The sequence below is a fragment of the Pelmatolapia mariae genome, linkage group LG3_W (genome assembly GCF_036321145.2).
Source record: "Pelmatolapia mariae isolate MD_Pm_ZW linkage group LG3_W, Pm_UMD_F_2, whole genome shotgun sequence".
NCBI classification, from domain to species: Eukaryota; Metazoa; Chordata; class Actinopteri; order Cichliformes; family Cichlidae; genus Pelmatolapia; species Pelmatolapia mariae.
Window position 1 is genome coordinate 84,103,475 of NC_086229.1, and position 26,821 is coordinate 84,130,295.

At 42.3% G+C, this 26,821-nt stretch overlaps 2 protein-coding genes across 3 annotated transcripts in view; one reads left to right on the top strand and one right to left on the bottom strand.

Moving 5' to 3' along the window:
* Positions 1-18,253, bottom strand: part of LOC135932677 (collagen alpha-1(XXV) chain-like) — an 86,757-nt gene extending 68,504 nt beyond the window's left edge. Inside the window, exons 1-2 of the mRNA XM_065470254.1 lie at positions 17,621-18,253; positions 17,424-17,493 (exon numbers count right to left, since the gene is read on the bottom strand). Of these exons, the coding sequence (XP_065326326.1) occupies positions 17,424-17,493; positions 17,621-17,920 (370 nt within the window). The 5' untranslated portion in view covers positions 17,921-18,253. The remainder of the gene's footprint in view (positions 1-17,423; positions 17,494-17,620) is intronic.
* A 5,161-nt stretch (positions 18,254-23,414) lies between these two features.
* On the top strand, positions 23,415-26,800 carry LOC134624927 (uncharacterized). 2 transcript variants are annotated; one of them, XM_063470122.1, is made up of 4 exons: positions 23,415-23,659; positions 24,971-25,129; positions 25,481-25,641; positions 25,734-26,800. In XM_063470122.1, exons 1-4 carry the CDS (start codon positions 23,577-23,579, stop codon positions 26,522-26,524), a joined length of 1,194 nt encoding a protein of 397 aa, XP_063326192.1. In that variant the 5' UTR covers positions 23,415-23,576; the 3' UTR covers positions 26,525-26,800. The 2 variants fall into 2 exon arrangements, with proteins under 2 accessions (XP_063326192.1, XP_063326193.1); XM_063470123.1 differs by lacking the exon at positions 24,971-25,129.
* Positions 26,801-26,821: the final 21 nt, after the last annotated feature.

A 26,821-nucleotide genomic window follows, 5' to 3' on the forward strand; every position in this document is an offset into this window, starting at 1 on the left:
AAGTCAAGGCACTGTCTTGTCTTAAACCCCCCTGAGAGGAGGGTTTCAATGAGCAGACAGGAGCCAGAGCAGTGGCCCACATGAGAGAGTCTGTGATGGAAACCCCTCTGTACACACTGCAAATCAAAGCAAAGCCATGTAAGTGTTTTTCCACACACTTTCAAGAGACAGGGAGGAATGGACCAATACACTACTGCAGTCTGGTCTCCTGTGAATGCCTTGGTGTGAATGGCTTGAAATGTGCACCCAAAATAGTAAAAAAAAAATTTCTAACACCCAGCAGGTCAAGGAAAGACGTGCTACAAAGAGAAAATCACTGACCTGCTGCTGAGTGTCACGTAAGGCAAAAGCACGAACAGTTTAAGAAAATCAGGTTGGAAAAAATCTGGTAGTTAGCAGACAACTTTGTATAAAAGACAAAACCTGGAATGTACCTACAACAGACTCCACAGCAAAAACAGTGTGCACACAAACTATGATTGGTATGGCAAGTTCGCAAGATTTGCCTGTTTAGAAAAGCATATGTTAGAACTTGACCCCATATTCTTCCAGTAATGCTTGAGAGCTGTTTGCTATATTAGATATGACGCAAGCACTGGTTGTGAGGGGGAAAATATGTATTCCCCAACTGGTTGGTAAGTGGTTCCCAGAACTTCCAGCAACCACTCATTAACCAGCTAGGAAAATCATATTTTTCCCCTGATGATCAGTGGTTGCCAGATGGTTGCAGACTAGCCTCTAGGCCTGTGTGACTGGGACCATATTCACTAGATCCTATCCAAAATGGTAACCAAGTTAATGTCTCGTTAGCTACTAGCAAAGCTTCAAAAGCAGACAAAATTTGATTATAAATACATACTTCTTGTTTGTTAATGTAAATTCACTGTCTTTGATTATATTGAGTATAAACCAGTACAGGTGCTAGCATTCTACCAAGATGGCATGCTAGCTTGCATACAGTACGCTAAAACAGGGGAGCTACTAGCGTGACTGACTAGTACACATGATATATGGTGCTGGAGTCAAGGGTTTTCTTCCTTAGCTAATTACAGTAGAGCCCATATAAGTTGCACCTTTAGATCTTAGCACCTAACTTGATGAGAATGTTACAGTTTTATCCAAAAGTATTTTAATAACGTGCATTAATTTTATTACTTTTAGCTGCATAGCTCATTTTTAAAGTTAAAAAAGTACTTCTTATCCGAATACATCATATATTTGTTACAAAAATCACATTTTACCACATTGTAAAGTTAGCTAAAATAGCTTGCAGTCTTATGTTCATATCGCCATTTAACACTGAGCAACATGTGCAATAATGGAGTCGTATTTCTGATGTTGTTCAAAGTCTACATTTACATATTACTACATGCAATCGTATAGAAGTATTATAAATAGATTAAAGAGTCCCATTTAAATCAATGCAAAAACAAAGTACACAATTAATATTGCAAAAAACTTGATTTCATTAGCAGTGATTTCTGATTTCATAAACAATTCCACGTATTTAACACCAGTTGATCTGCTGGAGATGTTACATCTGAATTCATGGACAAGCTTTCTTCTGTACAGCCTGGTTTTTGATACCAAAAACAGGCCCGTCTTTGATACCGACTGCAAATATTGACTTCTCCAGGATGGTTTCGCTGCGGCCTAGGGTTGAAGGGGCTTAGACCTCCCCTGCTCTCAGGACTGCTCCCCACACCTGCTGTGGTTGACGACCTTATTTACACCAGCACCCGTTGGAAATGTCAGTATGGGGTGCAGGAAAGCCAGAGATGTACAGGACTCAGGTACACACATAAACAGTGCATACATATGCAAACCAACACACACTCTTCTCTGTTTCATCTCCAGCTTGGGATTTTTGGGCGTCTGACAGGGGCTGCTTTCTTGGTGAAAAGTAGGCGTCAAGCCAAAAGGTCTGTCTAACGCAAGCTTGAATTTTTGCACGCACATCTACACACATACACGCAACAACCAAGCTACAAGACCTAACCGACATATTCAATATTTGTATACATCAATAATGGGCAAAACCTGACCTGCTCCATCTGAGCGGCATGTTTAGAGTTTCAGAGGCCTCTAATGAGTTTGGCGAGCGCAGGTAAAATCCCAGCTACCCGTAACGAAACTGTGTCACCAGAGAGTCCACACCAAGCGTAACAAGTCACACCGGTGCCCTGCCGTACTCAGGACAGAGAAGGCACGCTAAGGCAAAAGTCCTCAGGATGAAACCATTTCAGGACTTGGACATTTGGCCACAGCAGATAGAACAGTATACCATTTACCATCATCAAAGCATGCTAAACAGAGAAGGCACAGTTAACTCTCAGAGGGCCTGCTATTTTCATGAACCATTTAATGTGGCCTCCAAAGACATTTCTATAATTTATCATTCTGAAGCGTCACAGAAAACCCTTTTTGGAGAGCGCATGCTAAAAACCCCAGTTTGCTTCCCGTTTTCTCCCTCCGAGTCTGAGGCAAAAAGCCAAATAAATCTTTTTTTTTTTTTGAGGCCTGTTTGAGGAGGAATTTGGGGACCTGAACCTTCTCAAGGGGAAATCCATATCAGCAGCACGCACACACAGGCTGCTCTGGTTTAAACAAAGTGTATTTTTTCCCCTCACCAGTTCTGTTTTTCTCATTGCTGCTTATTTCGGTCACTTTTATTCATTTATTTATTTATTTTTTGCCTCACCAGTCGATAAATCCATTCAGTAGACCCTAAAAAGCTTGAGTCCCTATGCTCCTCTCGCTGAAGCTGCAGAGAGCCTTTGAGAGGAAGAAAGAGGCAACTGGACAAAGCAGACAAGGGGGAACACTGGTGGAAAGGAAGGGATAAATGTCCCTTGTGAATCAAAGATTGCTTGTAAAAAGACAGCTTAGCTCCTGGCCTGGAAACCACGTAGCTAAACATGTCTTTTATGTAGCAAAGGGATTGCTGAGCAGATAACCCCCGTCAAGTATCGAATCTTTCTGTGCCGCCAATGCAGGCGTGGTGAGATCTCGTTCGGAGAAAGGAAAAGGGGGAAAAATCTGGCAGCATGAATGCAGACAGCAGCACAAAGAGTTGACTGAACAATTATTAGGTCTCACCAGGCTTGACTGGTTTGTGTGCACATGGGAAATTCTTTAGCACATGGCAATTAAACACGGGTGGGTTGGGAAGGGCCTTCAACATGACCCAATTTTGACATCAAGCGGTGGCAAGCAGCGCCGTGATGATGTTTTGGTGACTTTTGCGTAACTTGTTTTACAAGCTATTTGCCTCTGCCATGGGAAAACTCGAAACAACACAACAAGTGTTCGCCACAGACGCACACAGCCGAACACTTTTTCCCCCTCAGCTTTGTTTTATTGGTATTTTAGTGGTTGACTGTGGAAAAACCACACGTTGTAATGGAAAGGAGTTTATGTTATAGATATGCACAGGTCGCGTCACGCGCTGTGTATTGTTGCACGTGAGTTTTTATTTGTTCCTAAAGTTTTCTGAGAGTTAATGCAGTCCAAATATTTGACACTTTTCTTTTTCACACAAACCCCAGACATCCTTTTCCTCTTTAGAGGCACTTTATTAGTCTCCACCCTCCAGAAATCTAAGCTAAAAGTAATAATACACTCATTGTATTTATTAGATTTAAATTTATTTCAGTCCATGTGACACATCTCAAAGTCTGCCATCAGATATGGTGAGGTATTAGCAACCTTAGTGCGAATGAGAACTTGTTTCCTCACTCCTCTCCATGTTGACTTTGGCCAACACATGCTAATCTGAGAACAAGCCAGAGGGGAGTAGTCTACCTGGGGTAGAGTGTCAGAAACCTATCGGGAGAACGATATAGCACGAGAGAGAGGTATATAATTTTTTCCTCCTTCTACGAGTTCTCACACCGGCCTTTGCACTTGCAAGATGTTGTTTTTCACCCTGAGCATCTCAGTCAGCTTCCAAGCTTGCATGTGCCCACAAATAATGTTACTTGCTATTAAAAATGACTGAATGTGCACAGCCTGTGCAGAGATCGCATTTATTCAGCAGAGCCTGCCACCATAACATCACAACCAGAGCCGCGGGGCAAATTTGCAACCTAAAACGATGCCGTATGGCCTCTGTCAGCACTGTACTCTGCTTCACGTGACACCTCTCAGCAGTACTGCAGCTTCATATCCAACTCACTGATTTTGGTCTTGCTTTGCCACCGCTCATAGAAATGCAATCCATATAGAGCGTTAAGGGTGGTGAAGAGTTTTCATCCAACTTTGTATATTCCTTCTATTAGGAAGTCTCAGAGGACTTTGCTGAATAGACAATATGATACTCTCCTTTTACCTTTACCTTTAATATCCACCTCAGCGGAGAATTGCTATATTAAATATTAAATAATAAAGAATTTTCAGTGATTTCTTTTAATTCAGCAGCACAGTCTCAAACTGCAACTGGATCCGGCGCTGGCAAAATGTAGATTTATGGGTTTGACATTCACAAGAGTACACCGGCTCCTGTGGGACTCAGTGTTTCTTTGGTTTAAATCTTGAGTTCCACTGAGTTATGTCGTGTTATTCCCTGTTCTCACTCAGATGAAACCTACACCCTCATATTACTGAGCCCTGACATTTGGGGTAATGCAGATGCTTTGCCAGCTCCTGCCAACTGACCTCCACCTCAAAAAAAAAAAGTACCTCCCAGTTCATAGGTGGGATAGCCAACAGCGCATGACTAACTGCTTTAAGAAAACAAGTATATGATCAAGTCTATGTTACACTGGGGATCCGCGAAACCCACACATGTGAAAGACTTTCCCTCTCATTTCTTAGGCTACATGAAAGGGAAAAGTCTGTGGGAGCTGACAGCAAACGCATGCTGATGCTGAACGAGTCATTGGGGTGTCAGTATGTTTACGAAATGCTCCGTATTGCTTAAATTCAGATTGCACCTGCATTTGGATAAGTCATCTTATCTCTGGTACCAAATCCCACGGCACAACATACTAGCGTTACGCTCCATTTAATCAGCCGAAACGAGCTTCCTGCTAATTCCTGTTTCTTCTCCGTTATTATTTTTTTATTTATCCCCCACCCCCACCATAGCTATTAAAATGTTTCACAGTAACAGCGCAGGTGGGAAGCATGCTGGGAAGGTAATTTGTTTGAAGTTCAAGGGCAAAGAGGTGATGGGTCCTTACACATCTTTTACCATTTTTAACAGAGAGACACTATCTCTACCTGAAGCACCCCAGATCAGTCAAGCTGACACCTGGTAAATCTGCTGTGAAGGGAAAGTCTTCAAAAGGCTTTATTTTTTTTGTTCAGACTCACAATGGAGATAACCTTGACAACACACTGCTAACTGAATTATGACCATAAAGTGGATATATATATGATTTTTTTAATATAAAAAGGCCTCGTCAACCATCACTGTGACTGAGTCTTACTCTGCTCAAGCTTCAAAGCTATAAACATGACATTTATGAAACGGCGCTCAAACACCGGGGAAGCAGCGAGAACACTCGGAGGTGCACTTACGAAACAGTAAATATTTACAATTCATAGAAAAGGAGGAAAAAAGACATCAATTAAACAACTGCAAATCTGTAACAGAAGCATAAGATTGAACTTTGAGTAAACATTGGAAACAGTGGAACATTTAAATATGATATTCTGCAGGAGTGCATTTCTCGACTGTTTCATGCCACGAATATGCATCTAAGTTTTAGAATATGTTGAAGTTATACAGCGGACTCTGTGCCTGAGTTGCCATGCAGCTGCCATGGCAGGCAGTAAGTGATCAGTACTTCAAGTTCAAGCCAACATAAAGATACAGTCAAGTCTTGGTGAAGAGTTAATTTTGGGTTGCTGCACCGGTACGAGAAACTCATGAGAATTGGAGATACTTCAGATAGCAGCAGGGCTCATGGGAAGTGGCTCATTAACCTGGATCCCGACAAAGCCCGGCATGACGTCACGATGGCTGATAGAGTCTGAAAAGCTGGATTTGATTTAAAGCATTACACCCGAGGCATCGCTGTAAGAACCAATATGTTGCTTTCTTCTTGAAGCAAATTCTTCATTTTAAAAAAGTGCACGTGGGCACACTTTAGATGAAACTCATAGAACAACAAGTAATCTAGTTAATATCACAAATGCGGTAATGTCTATAATAATAAAACCGACATTAATACATGCAAACATGTAAGCATTAGAAAACAGTTAGAGTGCAACTTGACAGGCTTTTTGTAAAAAACGCATCAACTTGATGTTACATTGGGCACAAATGAACTTTATGCTTTCATGTTTACAAGTGAGACGTATAAAATATGCACGAGGTATTCTGCTTTACAATCTCATAACATTTCCACTCAGTGGGGCGGATTCATTAAAACCTAACAAACACAACTGTACGAATGCACTGAAGCAACTCATCAACCTCAGAGTGAACAGCATGAAGCCAGATGAATGGCATATTCAGCTGAGATAATCATCAACAGTGTGCACCAGAGCAAAGAGAGTGCTACTCTTACCTTTAAATTGGTGGACAGATTTAAAAACATTATGACTTTTATACATGTACACAGTAACACATATGTTTAAAGGCACCATTATGCAGTTGTTTGCCTCGTGCCACCTATCCTTATTACAGGAAGCCAATAACAGTGCCCCAGTGGCCTAATGGATAAGGCACTGGCCTCCTAAGCCAGGGATTGTGGGTTCGAGTCCCATCTGGGGTGAAGATTCAGTCCTTTATTACTCACATGCCATTGCCATTTAAAACTGGTTGAAATTAATCACAATCTTCTAAACTATATGGTCATCAACAGTATTCAGATAGGCTGTGGTGTTTGAATGATGCTCAGCAAAAGCCTGAACTTGATACAAGTCAGCATGGACTCATGTTTTTATGTTGTTCAAGCCAAATTCTGAGCCTCCCATCCAAATATTGCAACAGAAATTGAGACTCAACAGACCAGAACACCAAGACAATCTTCTATTGTCAAATATGACAATAGAAGATTGTAAGTTTATGCAAAGTGTAGCCCAGGTTTGGACTGGGCTATACTCAACATGTCAAATGATGTCAAGATTTGAAAAGTTAAGAGATACTTTTTATTCTCCTTACTGCTAAGAATTCTTTAAGTTCCTGTTGCTTTTCTATCAACCCAAAGCAGTCTGGCTTTTCTCTTCGGACCTGAAGAGAAAAGCCAAAAAGGGCTTTTTGTCCAGAGAACAACCACTCACTGGATATTTTCTCTTTTTGAGATCGTTCTCTGAAGTGAACCAAATCACCTTTCTTGCCCCTTCTGATCCTCGGTTTTAACTACAGTAGGTCATCTTGACCATGTCTAAAGTACATCACTAAAAGCACTGAATTGTATATAGCTTGTCTTGTCTTTCGTCCTGTCTCCTTCGCCTCACCCCCAAACAGTCATGGCAGATGGCCACCCTTCTCTGAGCCTGGGTCAGTTGGTGGCTTCTTCCTGTTGAAAGGGACTTTTGCTCACCACTTTCGCCAAATGCGTGCTCACAGGGCGTCGTCTGATTGTTGGGGATTTCTCTGTATTATTGTAGGCTCTTTACCTTACAGTATAAAGTACCTTGAGGTGACTGTTGTTGTGATTTGGTGGTTTCACTCATCACTACATTTGTGATTCCAAAATATAATATAGTTTGATAATGATTATTTTCCATGATATAGTGATAAACCAGCTAGTAGAAGTACGAACCCACATTTGTTCTTTTGCAATATGTTTTGCAGCCTTTCACAATGTGTCAAAATACCTGCTCCTGCTGATTTTTGACTGTGTGAGGGACTGGTTCAACAAATAAAATTATTTCATGAATGCATAACTCTGTCTTTACCCTTGTAAGTAATTCCTAATATTACACATAACCTGACAGCAAGTTTTCAAAGTAATAAAAAGCTTGCATGGTTTTGAAAGTGGCTGACAGAAGAAAAGCAATTAGATATGCAGATGGGCACTTATTATATTTATGTCTTCAACTTCTGAATTTAGTCCCTCCATTTAAGACTAAAAATGAGGCCTATTTTGAGGCCACCACGCAGCATTAATGCCGTTTATCAAGCTGTCAGAAATTACCATTTAACGAGGCGTCTAGCCTGCTTGAACTGTATCGTATGACCAGCCAATTAAATTAAAGTGCGCAGGGTTGTCTGTCTACTGCTGGGTTTTCCAAGCCTTAACTGTGGCTTACACAGCTGTTTCTACCCTCTTCTTCATCAGATAGAAGGGGAGGGGCTCTCTCGAAGCAATACCGTCTGAGCTGCGACCAGACGACGAAGCGACTTTCTGTGTATCAATTCATCTTCGCTGACATTGATGCAGTACACGCATGTACGTTCACAGGTAGGCTAAATCTGGCAAGCTGCCACGTGGGGCACCGTACTGTTCGTTGTTATTTCACTGCATGTTCTAGATTAATTGCATGCCAAAGGGGGGGAAAAGTAATCATAAATATTGTGGAAAAATAGTATTACATAAGCTGTAATTAGAAAACCGCATTCCACACTGTTTTTAACATCACAGTTGACAGAGATTAAGAATGAATGGCCTCATTTCATTTTATTCCACGCTTTCTTCCTTTCTTAATTGAGAAAGGACACATAATAACATAAAAATATTTCCCAGCACCGATCGCCAAGCTACAAAGGCTCTGTGGTGGCATGTTTCTGTGATACTGTTGTCTCCATATTTGTACTCCGAGGGGGGTGATATCAGCATATTCTGCTGTCCAGTTGTGTTCACAGATGTGCAACAGCACATACGTGAGCGCAAAAGGGCTCGAATAATTGCTCAGTGTGTTTATTACCCTCCCTGATCTACAACATGACTCACATTTTACTTCACATTTAGCAGAGAAGTAAGAGCCGCCAGACAGTACGCAAGTCCTCTGTTTACTGGTTGTCATCAAGGACGCCAAGAGGATTTGATGCGGGACATTATGATATCTTAAAATGAACCTAGAAGAAGAGGCAGTAAAAAGGAGGAACAAACAGGAGTTTATCTTTCATTAAGAAACACCCAGAAAAGGTGTATCAGCCCATTGGACGGGAAACACAACAGTCTGATCCAACCGACTGCTTGGCGTACCCCGTGGGGCGCCTGGGAGCATACATCATTTGGCCAGCCGCTGGGCAAACCCAGCTTGCCTCCATCACTTTTTCCACTTTGACAAATTGCCTGATTCCCCGCTGTCTTTGAATAGCTTGAGGGACTGCCTGCTTGTTTGTGCTGAAACTACATGGTTTAAAAATTGATGAGCGGGCGTTTCAAATTATTAGCGCTAATAAATGTTTACAACCACTGTAAATAATTGAACTTGAAGTATACAAAAAACCCTGGAAATAAAAGTCCTCCTCAAGTGTTCTCAACATCTCTTGGACGTTTGAGCTTCTCTGTACACAGTAATGCATGTTCAGTGTGCAAAAGAAAAACCCTTTATGTAATACCTTTATGCTACTGAGAAGAAAAATAGACAAATGAATAAAAATAGAAAAATACAGCTATTATTTGTAGTCAAGTGTTAGAGATAAACTCATCAATCTCTCCACCTGAGGAAAGAAACTGCTCCGAAATCTAGTGTTACATCAGGGAATACTTCTATTGATCGCCAGATATGAGCACTGGGAACAAGCTGTGGTTGGGGTAGGCATTATCTTATTGGCTTCCCTTTGGGCTATGCAGCTCATCGATATCGCAGTTTACCGAGTGCCAGTAATATTCTGGGCAGCTTTAATGACCCACCGCAGAACCTTCGGGTCTTGGGCCATTTCCATCCCATACTTTGCTCCTCTGGAAAGAGGAACATGACACAGGAATTAAGCATTCTGAGTTTTCCTTAATGAGTTCAAAGCTTGCGTTATTAGGATGGAGATGCATGATGGTGACAGATTCACTTTGACACTGGAACAAAAACTCTTCGCCTACTCCACTTCAGCTCCTCTGATGCAAACAGAGGTATGTGTCTTTGGCTTCTTTTTCCAAAAGTAATGTGTCAAAGTATCCTTTCGGAAGACACGGAGTGAGTGAGTGACTGACTGGGCGAATGAGACTCATCTTAAAACGTGCAGTGAGTGCTCACGTTGAGTAGAAAGGTACTATACGTCCAGCCCATCTGAGTACTGTTGGTGTTAGGTTGATTTCTGAGCACTTAAAGATTGCTGACCTTCGATCACTGTTTGTCTCAGTGTCACCAGCTCTTCTACTGATAGAAAGCTTCTCTGTGATCACCTACAATCTGAATCAGGATTTGCCATTTTTGGAGCTGTGGAAGTGATCATTACATGGAAAAGCTCAAGCTGCAATCAGACTGTGGACTTAAGTAAATGATGCATATAAACAAAACATGGGGCTCAGCAAAGGCCATCCATGTATTGTTTCTAGAAAAGCCCATAAATAGCGGGTAGACTATATCAACAATAGTTTGCATGACATCCACACACTGGCAAAACTATCGCTTTCTGCTGTGGCACACCAGCCTGTTTTATTTGCAGTGACTATTCTTATTAGGCTGATGAAATACAGAGCAGCGGCATCTGTGCCCCTCACCCTCCATCCTCCATGCCTGCGAGGCCTGACAGGCCTGGGGCACAAAGCCACAGGCAAGGAAGGCGGGTGCAGGAGCATGTGGGGAGCGCCTCGGGGGTTCCTAGTTTTCTTCTGTCTGGAGCCCAGAATTTCCATGAAGGCTGGCATCATCAAGCTACACTGATTTGAATTTGATGACAGACACTGGAAAGTCATTCTTACAGTGAACAGAAATTAAACATGTACTCGTTCAGACAGTTGGGTTAGACTGAAATCTAAATCAGAGAGCTTGCAGCTGAGAAACACTAGCAACATGGTTACCAGCCAATTAATGTAATATTACAGTAATGTCACTGTAATAGTTATTCACGCTGATGTACCACCAGCAATGCTTCACAAATGGCAAACAATGACTACTTTAGATGCTTCCCCAGGAGAGGCATTGAAAGGCTATCACTTGTCTGGCTGAATACTAGCAGGTCAGGGATGAGTATGCAGGCTCATGAAGAAGGAGACTTCAGTAGTTTTCAGAGGGAGCACAACTTCAACTTTCAATCTAGTGTCAGAGGGCACCCAGTGCTACGAGGCAGAGGGTTTATAAGTCGTCTTTTGTGGATGACTTGCCACCCTGCTCTCACATAAGCCTGCCGGATCCTGGGAGAGGGAGCATCAAGGCAGACCAACAGCAGTGATTTCACACTGGAGGTTACAGGGCAATGTGAGCAGAAGCTGTGTTAGCATGCATCACGACCACCAAGATGAGTATGCGGACATCCGGTTAATCGGCAGGAACGTAGCATGACGTTTTATAATCATCTTTGCAGAATCTTTTTTGCTCCTACATTTTGATCTAAAAAAAACCCCAAAAAAAACACAAACTGTGAGGACTAACTTCCCAAATTAGGAACAAGAACGAGCACGTGAGCTCATGCACGCACGGCGAGAAGCCTTAATGAAAGGCATAAAGCCACACTGCTCTAAGGGTGCTCCACCTTTAATAATTTGTATTTCATTGTTCAGCATTGTGCTTTGATAATGCCGAAAACGTGCCAAAGAAGAAAGCATGTCAAAAAATAAATAAAAGGAGACAATTCTTTTATTAAGTGGTTGGGTGTGCCACAGGCTTTCAAAGTTCTGGTGATGGAAACCTCTTCATTTCCAAGTAGTAAGTGTACAAGCAGCCAAGACAGGATCTCCATGCTTCCTGCTTTATTCCACACAAAATGACGACTGAGGATCACCGCCAGGAAATGTTTCGAGGACACATGAGACGAACCATTAGGCAAGAGCATTTGGATTCTGGTCCATTCCTTTGGCCCCGTTCTCCCAGCCTGAGGTGCTTGCATCTCCAGCAGAGTGCTGTTGACATCGCTCACAGAAAAATCATGTGATCTGCTCTCCATTATGAGCGTCCCCTCAGCTTAATGTATAGTTAAAAAGAGAAAAGTGCGTCACCCTTTCATAGCCCCGCAGTCAGTTCCAGTGCATTCAACAGAGCGACTTCACCATCTCCCGTAAAAACTGTTGTGTCAAATAAAGAAACCATGTGTTCCCTGCCATTTATAACCAGCCTTGTGTAAATATAGAAAATTAAGGTAAAAGTACCACTTGTGATGATTCATCTCGATAAATCACGTCATGTCAATTTATTGGGAATGATGTGGAGTCGGAGGTGAATGAGTCAGGCTTTTCATGCATAAAATGACCCCGGCAAGATGTTATTCACTATCTGGAGTCCACTGTTCTTTTTTATAGCGATATACTTCTATGCAATTGAACAGCAATCAAAATCATAATTGCCTGTTCACCTTTGCCTCCAGGCAAAGTTTCCTGGGCTCCAACATTGTCTCCGACCTCACGTGGTCGCAAAAACAGCCTAACCGGACTCACTTAACCAGAAGCAGCTGGCCTCAGTGGCTACCTGGAAGTCTGCTTAGCTTTACCTATCACTCAGTGATTACATGGCTATTAGTGCACCTCCCACCACCAAACCACACAGAGGGCTTAATTCAAAAGCTGTCAGTGATTAATTACCAGTTGCCTCTACTGAGGTGAGGATATCTGAGGGGATTGGCATGACTGTAACTGTATCAGGCCAGAGGGATTGCACACTTGGCGAGCCAGAAAGGGAGACTGGAAACCAGCGTGGCCACAAAGAGTTGAAAAGGAGCGATTGGGTGGAGAAAGTTGGGACTGGTTTGAAATGTGTGTATTTTCGCTGTTGGTAAAGAAATCAGATCAAGTCAGGAGATGACAAGGATGAAAGGAAAAAAGCTGCATGTGCTTATGATTGTATTTTGCAATCTAAAAGACAGAACATCCAGCTGATGTGGCCCCCTGCTGCCCTTCTGCACTTGACAAGCACTACTGGGTATTTTTGGGGGGGAGAACAAAGTCCCACACATTACAAGTAATATGTTCCTGTTTTCTCAAGAGTGCTTCAGCCAGTGTTTTGCTGCCAGGCTTTTTGAAGTGTTAACATCAAGAAATGCAGCAGAGTGGGGAAAGGGGGCTGCGTGGGGAATTAGGCGTATGGGTGAGTAAACAGGAGAAAGCGCAAACCACCAGTGCTTGCTGACGGCACATTTTATTATGGTCCCATTAAACAACAGGCCCTGTTTGGAATGCAGATCCCAGGGAAGAAGAAGGTGCACGCACATTTAAAAAAAAGAAGAAGAAGGAAAACAGCCTGCGAATGCTGAAACAATTATTATAAAGGGACTCGCTTCAGTGTAGAGCACAGTGTGGGCGCGACTGGAGACATTCTCACATCATGATGGTTTCACAGGTTTGATTTACTCCCTAATCGTAACGGAGGGTGTAAAATACGTTTTCAGACAATGTGAAGCTCAGGATAACTGACTGTTGTTCAAAGTGAGTAATTTGGCTCTGCAGTTTCTTTGCTGGGCTCCCCACCACACACTAAACTCACACTAAAACTCAATCCATATGTTTTAATTCACGCTGTGTACCTTCTTGTCAAAACCTGGCACTCTCACACACACTTACTCTGTCTGCTGGCTATTTTGTCAGACAAACGTGGGCTATTTGGAGATCTGGTAAGCTCACGTTTTACCACTCTACACTCCAAATATATTTTTTTCACTATTCTTCATCCCTGATCAACCTGAACCTTTTTCCCTGTAACATTTTTCCCCTCTCGTTTTTATGTCTCTAATGTAATTTTCTGTCTCCTTAATGGTGTGAAAAGGCTCGCCCCCCTCCTCACTGGGTAAGTGAAAAAACCATAGGAGAGCGTGGCACTCTCCATTTCTGTGTCTTACTGAGCTATTAATCTATCCTGCAGTCCATGCTAGGTTAGCTTTCTGTGGGTTTAGTTAGTTTCTATCCGGATCATTTAATAGCATATGCTAAACCCACCTGTTTGTTCCTTTAGACATGGATGCCGACCTCATCTGACGGCTTGATTGAGGTGTCTTAGCTTGCTGGCTTTGTCATATAAGACAAAATAGTGATTTTTCACAGGGAGCAAATGTGTCTGCACGCGATGTAGTGGGAGGTGGATGGATTATTAATATTAAATTTCATGCCATTCCATCCGAGAAGCGTTAACACGCTGGTTGAGGAAGGGGAAAAGTCTAGCAATCAGCAGGAGTCATCCTCTGTGGGCCGTAAATGTCATAGCGAAACGTCCTTCTGGTTGAGATATTTCAGCCTGCACCAAAGTGATGGACCGACTGACAGGCACTGCCATCCCAGGAGACACATCTCTAGCTCGACTACAGACTGTGCCAGTTTGCAGGGAAAAGTTAGCCCGTGTCAAAATGGTGTTTGTCCCTCAGAAAGTAATAACCGAGTAATAACACAAAGCAATACCCCCCTCGCTGTTAATATGACAAACAGCACCGGCAAACCCATCACTTTTTTTCCCGCCAGGAGTGACATCAGCATGAATAAAACACAGTAGAAGTTCACAGCCGACTTTCTCAGATAAAGACGGCGAAAAACTTCCCATGATTCAGGAACAACCTATAAAATATCCCCAAGCTATGGACCATTGCTCTGTCTGTGTAACCACTCCATCTTCTTTGACAGCAATAAAGTGAAGACTGTGAAAAGCACATTACGGTCCTCCCCTCAAAGAGAGAGAGGGAGAAAAAAAAAGACCTCATCTGAGCCACAGGCTGTCTCCTACACAGAGGAGAGGCTAGATATTGAGTGAGCCCATTCAGAATTCATAGAGTATAAAGTTATTTGCCTGGAAAGAGCTCGCTCCAAAGCACTAACAAAGTATTACTGAAAGTTGCGTGCGTAATGCACTTACACTGCGTGAGCGTTTGGATTTTTAAACTACGCTGCAGATTCTTCAAAGTACACTGATGATATATGTGTTTTGTATGAAATCATAGTTCAAAAAATAAATGGGGGTTGGGGAGGGGGGGGGGGGGGGGGGGGGGGGGGAATAAGAAACCACGACTAGCTGCCAGCTTCCAGGATCAAGCTCGGAGCCGTCTTGGTTTTTAGCGTCGTCTCGCTTCATTTGATGTGAAATGTTTGCATTGTTTTATTCTCTGCCCCTTTACAGAAATGTGGAGGGAGAAAATAAATAGCAAACATATGACAGGGATTGAGAACAGAGAGCAGCCTGATTGTGAGTGTCTCATTATGGTTAATACTCGCAGTACTTCTGGCTCATTAATTCAGGCATGCCCACTCTGCAGATGAGACATTTGCAGTTGATAGAGCACTTGTGAAAACTGAAGATTAAGGATCTTTCGTTTGGGATTATCACTCGCACTAGTCTTGTTTCTTCTTGTGCCCGTGTCTGATTATGGTATATAAACATATTTTTTATTGCGTTGCTGTTCATATTTGGCAGGGTGAAGGAAAAAGAAAAAAAAGGGGAGGTCAGGGGTTGAGGGTCAACAACAAAGCACTTTCTTTGGTTGGGATTCAACACCTTAATTTCAGACCTGCAGTGCAGATGTTTGCCAATACCCGAGAATTTTCCATGAAACCTTCCAAGCACCACTATGCACTGTGACTTTTTCCAGCAAGGTCACCTACAGTATGTTCACACTTACTGTGTAACATTCCCAGCTGGAGTTGACTGAGGCTGATCCCCTCTTCATCAAACTTTAAAAAGTTGTGAAAACATGTCAGCGTCCCGCAGCATGCCGTCTACCTAGTGGTTCAGCAGTGTGCCAGGAAGGAGCGCAAAGGTTCACGTGCGGTTCACTGAGAGCATGGAAATGTTACTAGAGTGCTTTGTAGTAACATGCTATTAGACAGGCCATACAGTGTACTTCATTCTGACATCAAGGAGCAATTCATCCCATGTGTCGGATAACCATTAAGGAGCCGGGATGCTTGCTGGTGACCTTTTGAACGCATTACTCGAGGTGCTTATATTGATATTTGGCACATGTATGAAAAAGCATGTAAAGGTAATTAAGAAAAGCCTTAAGAAATCCGCAGGATGTTACTTACTTGTAAAGAACATAACTCCACAATGTCAGCACTTTCAGGAGCTGAGAAAACACAGCCCTGTTTTCGGTTTTGTGACGAAGCAGTTTTCAGATGATGGATGGACTTTAACTGGGTCATTTAGCCTAAAATGCATATTCTGTCAACCTTTGGGCAAAGACTGAATCCTTCACTTTATCTGAGAATCAGTTGAAATAGACACATTTTATTTATCACTGACAGTATATAGCCCTTATCTGACACCCTGTTATCTCTGTATATGTCTGGACATGGAGATGTGACATTATTGTAGCTGTTTAAAAAACAGAACTGAGGTCAGAGTCATTTAATGAATGTGGGCTTAACAATCAGACTTTTAGCTTTAATTCAAGGGGATGAACAAAAACGTTGCATTAACCGTTACAAAATTGCAGCAATTTTTACACACCGTCCCTCATTTTCAGGGACTCATGAGCAATTTTAAGGGCAGGTGTGAGAGATTTTTTGTAATGTCTTCATTCGTTTTCAACCCCTCAAAGTCCCCGATGCCCCCCAGAGTCTTCACTTTAAGCTCATGTTTATTACTGTAACTTGGTAAACAGCTAAAATAACAAGAAATGAGTCAAACGCCAAACATATATCCACCTAACTGCATACAAAAGGGAAACCTAATGGACTCATAAATTTCTTTGAGCTGCACTGCCATCTGGATTTCACCTTATCGGCTAATGTTGTATTTTTATCTGTTTTCTGTCGGTGCTATTTTATAATTTCTATCTTTTCTTCTTTTTTTTACTGCAGTGAAACTTGAGCTGTCAATCACACATTCAAGAGCAGGACTGGCTGTTTTTATTTTTTTATTAATTTCTTTTTTTTCCCCTGAAGGCTAACCTACACTGATGCACAATAGTGGCTTGCAAACATTTAGAAGTAAACCATAAACCCACAAGTTCAAATCCAGAACATTCCCCTTGACACCCCCCTTACGATGCACTGGCAACCCAACCTCGGCTCAGTCCTAAAATGACCAGAATGCTGAGCTACACTGAGGAATAAATGTTTCCATCTACTGGTTAGAAATGTGAATTTCAGCCTCTCCCACTTCTCCTCCATGTGAACAAGGGAGCAGGCAACATCACAAGTCGGACAATCTCTCAGCACCTCTATGTATAGACGGCTGTTAAATGCCTTTCTTTCTGTTAGGTGCATTGAGAGCTCAGCTGTCCGCATCCTTCACAGGAGACCTCCCCTGAACTATCAGCACTGTCACGTGTCATCAGATTCAATGAAATCAAAGACAAACATGCAAACAAACAAAAAACCTGTCCGAGAAAAGCTTCCATTCATTCTCACACCAGCCTGTGCTCGGAGTCAAACGCGCTTTAAAAGCCAGTACCTCACTCTCCCACATGCAACCCCGCGCCCGCACCGCACTGGAAAAGTAGTTTCCTTTACCTGGAGGGCAGTTGCATTCAGGTGATGTTTGTCTGGCGGTCCGAATCTTGACGAAATTCTCATAGGAGCGCTGAAAGGTGAAAGAAAAGCATCATTTTTCATTCATTCGCCCTTTGAGTGAACCAGAGTCCATTTACGCGCAAGTGAAGGGCTCAAAAACAAAGTGCCGGAGAGCCGAGCGCATAAGCCAATCTTACCTGAGAGAGCAGCTCGTCCACTCTTTCCTCTATCAGTGAATTGAAATCCTCCACGGAGTAGCCGGGGGCACGGGTGAAGGTGTGCTCGCCTTTGGCACTCTCCAAATCCACAACTCGGTTCTTGATGTCAGCTCCGCTAATGCTCAGGAAAATGCAGAAGGCGACGGACGCCACGGAGCAAAACGAGGAGAAGACGTTCAGCGCAGTCGTGCGGCAGTAGTGTCGCTTCTGCCGGGGCGACACTTCTTTCTCCATTTTTTCTACGCACTTAGATGTTCCTCTCGCCACCGCGTTCTCCATTTAACTAACAACTCCACGCGCTGCTGAGAGCAAACCGCATCTGGCGCGGAGTCACGAATTTATGGCACTCTGCTCTGTGTGAGTGAGTGAGTGAGCGTGCGTGTGTGCGCCTGCAACGCTGCGTTCACGTACGGTGACTTTGTGGTGACAGCGACAGATGGATGAGTTGAGCGCCGCTCAAGCTCCAGCCGAGGGAAGTCAACCTGCGTGACGGCGTGCCGCTGCTGCTCCTGCAAACTTGTTGCACGGAGCTTTGCAAAGTGGTCTGCAGAGGAAACCGCTCTTATGCACTCAACAGTAGAGAGGGAGAGCGTGGAAGCGGGAGGCAGTGCGCACGCAGAGGACACAGCATTAAGACTGAAGCCTTTCCGTGGCGCAGGCATGCCCCCCCCTCACGAAAGCAACAACACGCCTCCAACGTGTCCCACTGATTAACATAATTTATTGGCTCACTCCTTTTGGGCTATTTCAGCCCAGTGGGCTACAGTTGCCATTAGCTTGTTGATAAGAACTGATGATCAGTAAGGACAGGGACTCATTTAGCCACATTTTTTTAAATTCATTTGAAACTTTTTGCAAAAATAGCCCACATGATTACTTGAGTTAAACGGACAGTGTGTAGGATTCGGCGGCCTCACCCTCCATCTCCAAGCTGGTGGCCACTACAAACTCAAAATGTCCAACAATGCAAAATGTGGGTGGAAGAGCACGCACTCCCTATAGAAATATGAAGGGCCCATTCTAAAATAAGAGAAAATGACACTTTGGGGTGATTATACAGTAGTAAAAACATAATTATGTATATTCCATTGCAACAGTGCCTCCCAAATCCTACACAATGGACCTTCAAATCAGCAGTGGGCATGTTTTTTTCTTTTTCCAGAGGAGACTGCTATTGTGACTTAGATGAAGTAAGCAAAGTGCCATGCACTGCACAATCGAATCAATATGTGGTCACAGGTTACAGTAACAGTATGCATTCTTTTTTGATTTTGTGACATCCCCCTGCCTTGAGTGAGCACATTTTTGGTTTGGACCATTTGTGGGCTTCAACAGAACAAACAGGGTCAAGCAGCAGTGCAGCATGATGAACATCTGTGTGATGAATGAGGTCTGCTCAGGACTGAACTATGTTTGGGATAAATGCTGCATTTGGCTCTAAGACAATGTTACATAAATAATCAATGTGAACGGGGGCGACAGAACAATAAAAATATACAGTAGCTCAATGCACTGATTTCTGCATTTAGCTATTGGATGCAAGCAACTGACCCACAAAACTGTATTTGTATCAAATATTCATACAGCTCATAAGAAAATATGAGCAGAATTAAAGGTTTTAAAAATGAAATATCTACATCGCAGATGGTTTCAGACTTCCTCACCACCCCTGTGCACTTGTTTTTTCAGTTTCATTGCTGTGCTAAAAAAATACATCAAAGTAACAGATGGATTTCACTAACTGCTTTACTGCTTCCTATTTTTCTTTTGATTTCATGGTAACATCATTGTCATAAATCTTTTTTTAAACCACAATAAACAAAAAAATGAAAAAATGAAACCCCAGCCTATCCACAGACACACCCCTGTCAGACTGTGCTTGGTTAGGTCACAATTACAAAAATCATAGAAGTTAGCCTGTAAGTAGCTCTAACAATGCGAAAAGGCTGCGTGATGGGCCTCTTTGTTCAGGCATCATTAAGTAACTTGACAAACTTGCAGCAACTTCCTTTTACAGACAAATGTAAGATCCACTGTGTATAAAAAAAAAGTTCACTCAGATAATCAATATAAGGTAAAGATTTCAACCTGACTGAAAAACTGTGGCAGGAGATTAAGAGAGCTGTGAAAGGACAGGATGAATGCCCGCAGAGGTCAATGAAGTGAAGCTGATAAAGTCAAACAGAAATCTGTTACTTCAAGTTATTGCAGCGAAAGGTGGTTTTACAAGCTATTGAAACATTAAGTGTATTTAGTTTTTCACAGGACTTGATTTGGGTTAATAACCCTCAGTTGGGGAATAAAAGGCAACAAAGTCCAATAACAGAATGACTATATGGCACCTCGTGACCCCACTGTCTACTCCACATGTGGATTGTTTGAGTCCTTGAATTTTGATAAGGTGTTAATCAACATTCTGATATTTCTCGCACTCTGCATCAACTCTAATCCACATCCAGTAACAATCTAATGCATCTACTGGGCTATGGTAACACCATCTGGCTTACTTGTGCTGTATTCATCAATGCAAGAGCTCCCCTTATTATGCATCACGTGCAGAAACACTGACATGCAGAGTGCTGTTAGTTTGAATGAACAGCTGAACTGTCGGTCTTTTTCATTTAATGATATTTCCTGATTTTGTTAACGAGAACATATACTGCTCAACATTAAATAAAAGGCACGCCACTCACAGTGCAGGATAAGTGCACCAGTTTCCTCCCATGAACATCAAATCTATTTCTCCACATGCCTCACCCGTTTCAAGATGCCGAAATTAATTCTGAGTAATACTGAATAGAGAATTATTTTTCTCATTTGCAGTCAGAAATCCTTAATGGCAAAAGACTTCAAATATCCATAAACCTCCCCATCCTCCTGACTCCTTATTCCGAGGCTCTTCTTTCCAGCTCTCTTGCATTTTAATGCAGCTCCACTCCAAGTCAGTCAGAATGAAGGAAACGTGCAGAGTCCACAGGCACAGCTGCAGATGTCCGAGTTATCAGTGCAGATCTGACACGTGGTCTCAAGAGCAGGTTTTCTGTATTTATGTTCCAACACTAATCAAGGATTTTCTGCAGTAGTTTGTTTTCTGAAGTGGCGCTTGACCCCACACAATCAGCACTCGAATCTCTGGCTTGTAACCTGAAACTAAAACTACTGGAGATCTGTATCTTTTAGATCAAAAAGTTATTGTCAAAATCTGCCTCAAGAGAAAGAAAACACACCATTCTTGGAGAGTGATTGTATCTTTTTTTTGTTTTGTTTTAAAAATTGCTTTCACTATTTTTGTGGAGTCAGTAACCAATTAGAAAACTCCGAATTCATCAGGTGACAACAAAAGTGGAAAGCTGTTTTGTTGCATGATGTAACGCTTCATCTGATCCAAGAGATTTTACGTCCATGGTAAATACTCACATGGTCTTACAGTCAAGTTGATTATGTTCATTCAGGTGAAGCCTCCTCAACTGCTGAAGTCTCCCTACTCTGCTCTTAGCTTTGTAGCACAAAATCGCCACTTTAGAATCAGCAGATGAGGTCCCGTGTCCTCGTGCAATTCCCAACCTCATCCCGAGCGAAAGTCTAATCAGCCAGAGCTGGGAGAAATGACACCTGTGTGTTAGGGATAGAGCCCATTTTTATAGATGGGCAGTCTGTCAGCAGCTTGTATTTCATCCAATTTACTGACTAATGTGTATTGACTTAAAGGGCACTTTGCACAGGAATTCATTAAGTTAGCCAGCCTGTTAGGCTGATAGTGTCCAATTAAATAAATACAAGGCTCTTCTGATGCTGCGAGTTCATTAAAACGTCTTTTTTTTGTTCTGATGCTACTCCCAGGCTCAGTACTGGAGGTGTTTATAGTACAGATCTTTGCACCTTATATTAAACTGTTGGGTGGTCTTCTCTGGATTTTTTGAACTATAAGACTCTTATTTGGAAAGAGTCATTTTACATAACTTCTATGCAGAGTGGTTGGTTATATCAAACATCAGCCCAGTGATTGATGATCATGTCAAGTTCCTCAAGTCTGACTGAATGTAAAACACTGCTTTCAGTTTCTATGCTCAATTATCATACACAAGTTAGCTTCTGTCTGTACTTGTTTTACATGAGTCCTTTCTCTGATCTTTATCTTGTATCTTTTATTGTGTTTTTTTTTTTTTACTGTGTATCTTTAGACCATGTCAAACATCAAATTAAACATCAGCGTAAATGAATTTTCTTTTGTTTTTTTTTGTTTTTCAAGGATTAATAAAATGAAATTAATAAAAAACAGTTTATTTAATCTAAAAAGAATATCTGTGGAAGGACTGTGGCCATACAAATGGATCAGGTGTAATTCTAGAAGAAAGACAAGATGTTCAGTGTTACAGCAAAGCTACTGCTGAATGCTGTTATGTTATTATTCTGAATTTTCACACTCTGAAAACGTCAATGACCCGACAGAGTCACCTGAAACCAGACGTGGCCAGTATTTCCTCAGATATCCAATGTACACTCGCCGACCGCTTCACTGGGTACACATGTTCACCTGCTCCTTCACCAATATCTAATCAGCCAGTCACATGGCAGCAACTCAGTACAAGTAGACACATAGACAGGGTTAAGATGACCTGCTGAAGTTCAGCTGAATTTTAGTGACTTTGAATGTGCCATTGTTGGTGGTGAGAGTTTCAGAATGTGCTTTGAGCTGACAAGAAGACAACAGAAACTCAAATAAGCACTCGTTACAGCCAAGGTACGCAGAAGAGCACCTCTGAGTGCACAATGCATCAAAACATGAAGCAGATGGGTGCTGCTGTCAGCAAGCCAGATGGGACTCGAAACCATAATATTTGAGGAGAAGAAACAGAGGCTACAATTTGCACAAGCTCACCAAAATTGGACAACAGAAGACTGGAAAAATAGTGCTGGTCTCATGGGTATATATATATATATATATATTCTTTTTGTTTATACGCCTTGAAGTTATGTACCAATCTAGCACCAAACTGAAACAAGTAGTTTTACTTGGTCCTGTGACTCTGGAGAAAGAAGAGCAGATCACTTATGTAATTGTAAGGTTGATGTTTTGATCTCTGGCTACTCTTGTCTGTATGTCAAAGCATCCTTGGGCAAGATATTGAACCCTGGGTTGCTCTCAGATGCATCCACTAGTGTCTGAATGTTAGATAGAAAGCACTAGAAAAAGGTACTTGTATGAATCTGGGTGAATGAGTCATGTTCTAAAAAGCGCTCTGAGTAAAAGAGTAGAAAAGGTGTCATATAAGCACTAATCCATTTACCATTTAGAAAGTTGTTTGTTTTTTTTTATTACGGATGAACTAATTTATTTGATTCTTGGTGTCAAGAAAGACTACAAAGTGAAGTAGGTTCATTAAATTGTGAGTCATGGGTCTTTTTTTTAATGTGCGGGCGCCATCTAGTGAGAGATCACAGCATTACACCAGATCTGACGAATTCAAGACCTCATTTTTAAGACGTGTGCTCAGGACCATACACTCTGTGGATAGGTCACACGGGGAGGTCACGGTTTGTTTTAGACCACTCCAACTTATATGTAGTTGTTGGTGCACGTGTACATGCTTTTATGCTTTTTAGGGCAGGGGTGTGGGAGGGAGTGGGGAGAAAGAAATGCCCTCAAAGCAGTTACAAAGTGACAGATGGGAGTCACGTTGCAAAAACAATCCACGGGTGATATGCACACAGCGCTTCGAGCAAAGGTTTCGAGTCTCGCTGCACGCGCGCATCTTCACAGCCTGCGTCCTCGCCATGACAACCGGCCCGCATCACACACTAATCCACCGATGTTTATTTTTAGCCGCGAGCCACTCTCGTTCAGCACACGTCCCATGTTCATGCCGTCAATTATTCATATGTTTTAGGCCTGCAGCGACCACAGAGCGGGACTGCCACAAGTCGGAGCTGCGGGATGCCAAGAACCAGCCAGGGTGCAGAAATGCACCCGAAAACTGCCAGACAGCAGACCAACAAGCAGCCAACTGCACAGATAAGGTGAGCCCAGCTGTGTGTGTGTGTGTGTGTGTGTGTGTGTGTGTGTGTGTGTGTGTGTGTGTGAGAGAGAGATTTTATTTCGTTGGAAACTCGGCAGTTTTCTGCGAAAGCGGGGGGGGAAAGAGCTAGCTTGTTTCTGCGTGTATTTTTTCAAATTTCACTGAATTTTAATGGAATTTGCTGGCATGCAGATACACGGACATGAAGCATTTGTAGTTGTGTGTCACCAAAAGAGGTGTGAGCAGACTTTATGCTATAGGATACACTCTTTTCAGTTAAACAGTGGATTTGGACTGGCGATGCTAACTCCACCCTTAAAAAAAAGCCCGTTATTTTGCTTTTTTGAAATTAAAGTTGAGTTAAACTACATTTAAATACAAATCTTTAATTATCTGAACCTTGATATCATTGCTGTGCCATACCGCAGATTTTGGTATCAATCCAATACAAAAATACATACAGGGCCAGTATTACCTATACTATTACCGATATTTTTAAAAAGGCAGATTATGTTGGATTATGTGATTTATGACATGAACCGTCACAAATTTGCAAAATCTGAACACATTTTAATGACTACTAAATCACTGATTTTTACTTACAAGATCATTATTATTCTTATCATCATTTCAGTGTTTCATCTATTTTGAAACCGCTTTTATTTTTTGTTTGTTTTTAGAGACTTGAGGTGTAAATGGGCTTGTCTCTGAATCACTTTTGATTAATTTCTGTTGTTTAAATGTGCTATAGGCTATAAATAAAATAGATGTAACAGCCAATAAAAAAAGGCTCAGACATTTTTCTTAGTGTATGTTTAAGGTCTATTTTTGCTGCATACTGAACTTAGAGGATAGAAAAGTATCTATCTGTCACATTAGTATTGATCCAATACCAATATCAGCACTGGTATCAATACTATCGATATTAAGATTGATCTACCCACCTCTACTTGATGCAGGCTGTGAAAAAAAGAACAAAAAACATTTTGCAGCCCCTCTCCCTTTAAGCCATTTTCTGATTGGCAGCCTCCGTAACCAGAAGGTCTGAACAGCAGGTGGGTGGAGGTGCTGTGCTCACAGCCTGAGTTATGTGCCTGTGATGGCTATATTAGGATTATTTTTGTCACTGACACTACAGAGCCAAGAATAAAGAAAAAAGGGCATGAAAGTGGGCGTTTAGAGCAGCAAGCATCCTAAACTGATGCCTCACAAGGATTATTTTGTCATGTGTCTTACCATTATTTGAAACTAATGCATAAAAGGCAAAAATAGATCCCCTTTAAAGTGATGATGCACTCCATAAACTTTCCAGGAAGCACTCTCTGAAACCCCAAACAAAGGCCTCCATGACCACAGAGTACCAGGAGAGGTTCCTTCCTCCCGCCTGTTATGTAGCAATCGTGACAACAGCAACAAAGAAGATCCCTTACCATCCGCTGAAGGGGACAAGTCATGAGATTACCTCTTTGAGGTATTTTCTTTTCCCTTTATAATGTCATTAAATTTTAGTTAGCTGAGGAAAGAGATATTTCAATTTTGGACAGTGGGATAAATCTGGCTGGCGCTCTGCCCACGTGCATACAGCAACTGATGGATGGTTTCTCAGCTAAATAAGACTGAACTGGCCATGACAACATTTCAGTGCACAAAAGAACATAAAGACTACTGTGTAATCTTTGCTCTGAAATCAGCTGATTAATGGTAATAGGGAAACGAGTTGTTAGTGTGGCATCTTTCTCGTTTTCTATCATTCATGAAGTAAAAATGTGTTGGTCTGCCAAAGAAAAATGACAGATTTTCCATCGTATGTCGTGTGTTTCAGATCATTTTACATTCAGCAAAAATGGATAAAAAAGCCACCAAAGGTCCCACAGCCACCAGAGCCAGAGCCAGACTACAGACGATGCAAAGGCCCACTCAGTGCTGCAAACCGTCCGGCAAACCAGACACTATCCAGGACTGACTACACGAGCATCTATCAAAGTAAGCAACTTCAAGAATATTACTGTGAGATATCAAGGAATATGGCAAAATTTTGCATCCTGAGTTAAATCCGCTTTGTTTTTTCCCCTCAGATGATTTTAAACAGTGGGAGGGCAGCAAGCGCCAGCCAATCATCCTGAAAGACAGTTTGACAGTCAAGCATGGATTAGGCAACATGCTCGCACTGGCGAAGGAACCAGAACGCATTGCAAACACCACCAGCTATAAATCGGATTACATCCCCCACCCAACAAACCCCAGACCAGTCAAGCTGAAGCACTCTAACCAAAGCAGCAAGGATCTCCCACTGGAGCCGAGACTGCCCTTCAAGCCAAAGCAGGCTTGGTCTACACACCAAGACCTTGACAAAGGCAGTGATTGTTTTGAGAGATTCAACAGTTGTTCCCTTGAAACCAAGTTTCAGGGCCTCACCAAAGATTTCTCTTCATCAGGAGACCACAGCATTCACTGCCAGGTGAAAAACCTGCCAGCCCTCGAGATAAATGACGTCCCCCGCCATGCAGCGAGTACCGTGACGGACGACTACAGAGTCTGGCATTCGCCGCAAAGCTTCACCACTGTGAGAACCACTTTGTCAGTGGGCAAACCTAAATCTCCTGATGACAGCAAAGCCAGCCCAAAGACTTTGAGACAACACCCCAAAATACACAAGGCCTGTAATTCCTCCAGAGGTGCCACACAGAAACCACAGAGTCCTGCAGACACTGAACTGCTTTCTAGCTTCGAATGCTCCACAGAGAACGGAGAATCCAAGATGTACTGGTACAGCAATTTGGGCCGAGGAGGGACTTCACCTGATGGCGACAACTGTGTAGACCATAGCAACCAAATAATCAGCTGCATGGTTTCTGCCAGAAACTAAGGTGGCTGACAAGGTGTGGTCCTGCCACATATTACCTCAGGTAGTTTCTACTTTTACAGCAATAAAAAAAAGGAAAGAAAAAAAAAAAGCCATGAATGGGGAGATTGTGTAACATCAGCTATTTTTATACTTGTAAGCGTCTCAATTTCACTCTTATGTAATCTTGAAAGTGAGAGGCACTTTATGGGAAACAGGTTTAGACAGACAGATGTGGACTTGCTCCAGATAATAAAAGGTGTGTACACTTTTTTAAAATCAGTCACTGTTTCAGTGAGAAGTAATCCAATCTGCTTAAAT

Excerpts from the sequence above, each read along its gene's own strand:
- LOC134624927 (XM_063470122.1), top strand. The coding sequence starts at position 23,577 with ATGCCAAGAACCAGCCAGGGTGCAGAAATGCACCCGAAAACTGCCAGA. Across the intron at positions 23,660-24,970 it reads CAGCCAACTGCACAGATAAG|GAAGCACTCTCTGAAACCCC; the intron begins GTGAGCCCAGCT and ends TAAACTTTCCAG. Across the intron at positions 25,642-25,733 it reads CTACACGAGCATCTATCAAA|ATGATTTTAAACAGTGGGAG; the intron begins GTAAGCAACTTC and ends TTTTCCCCTCAG.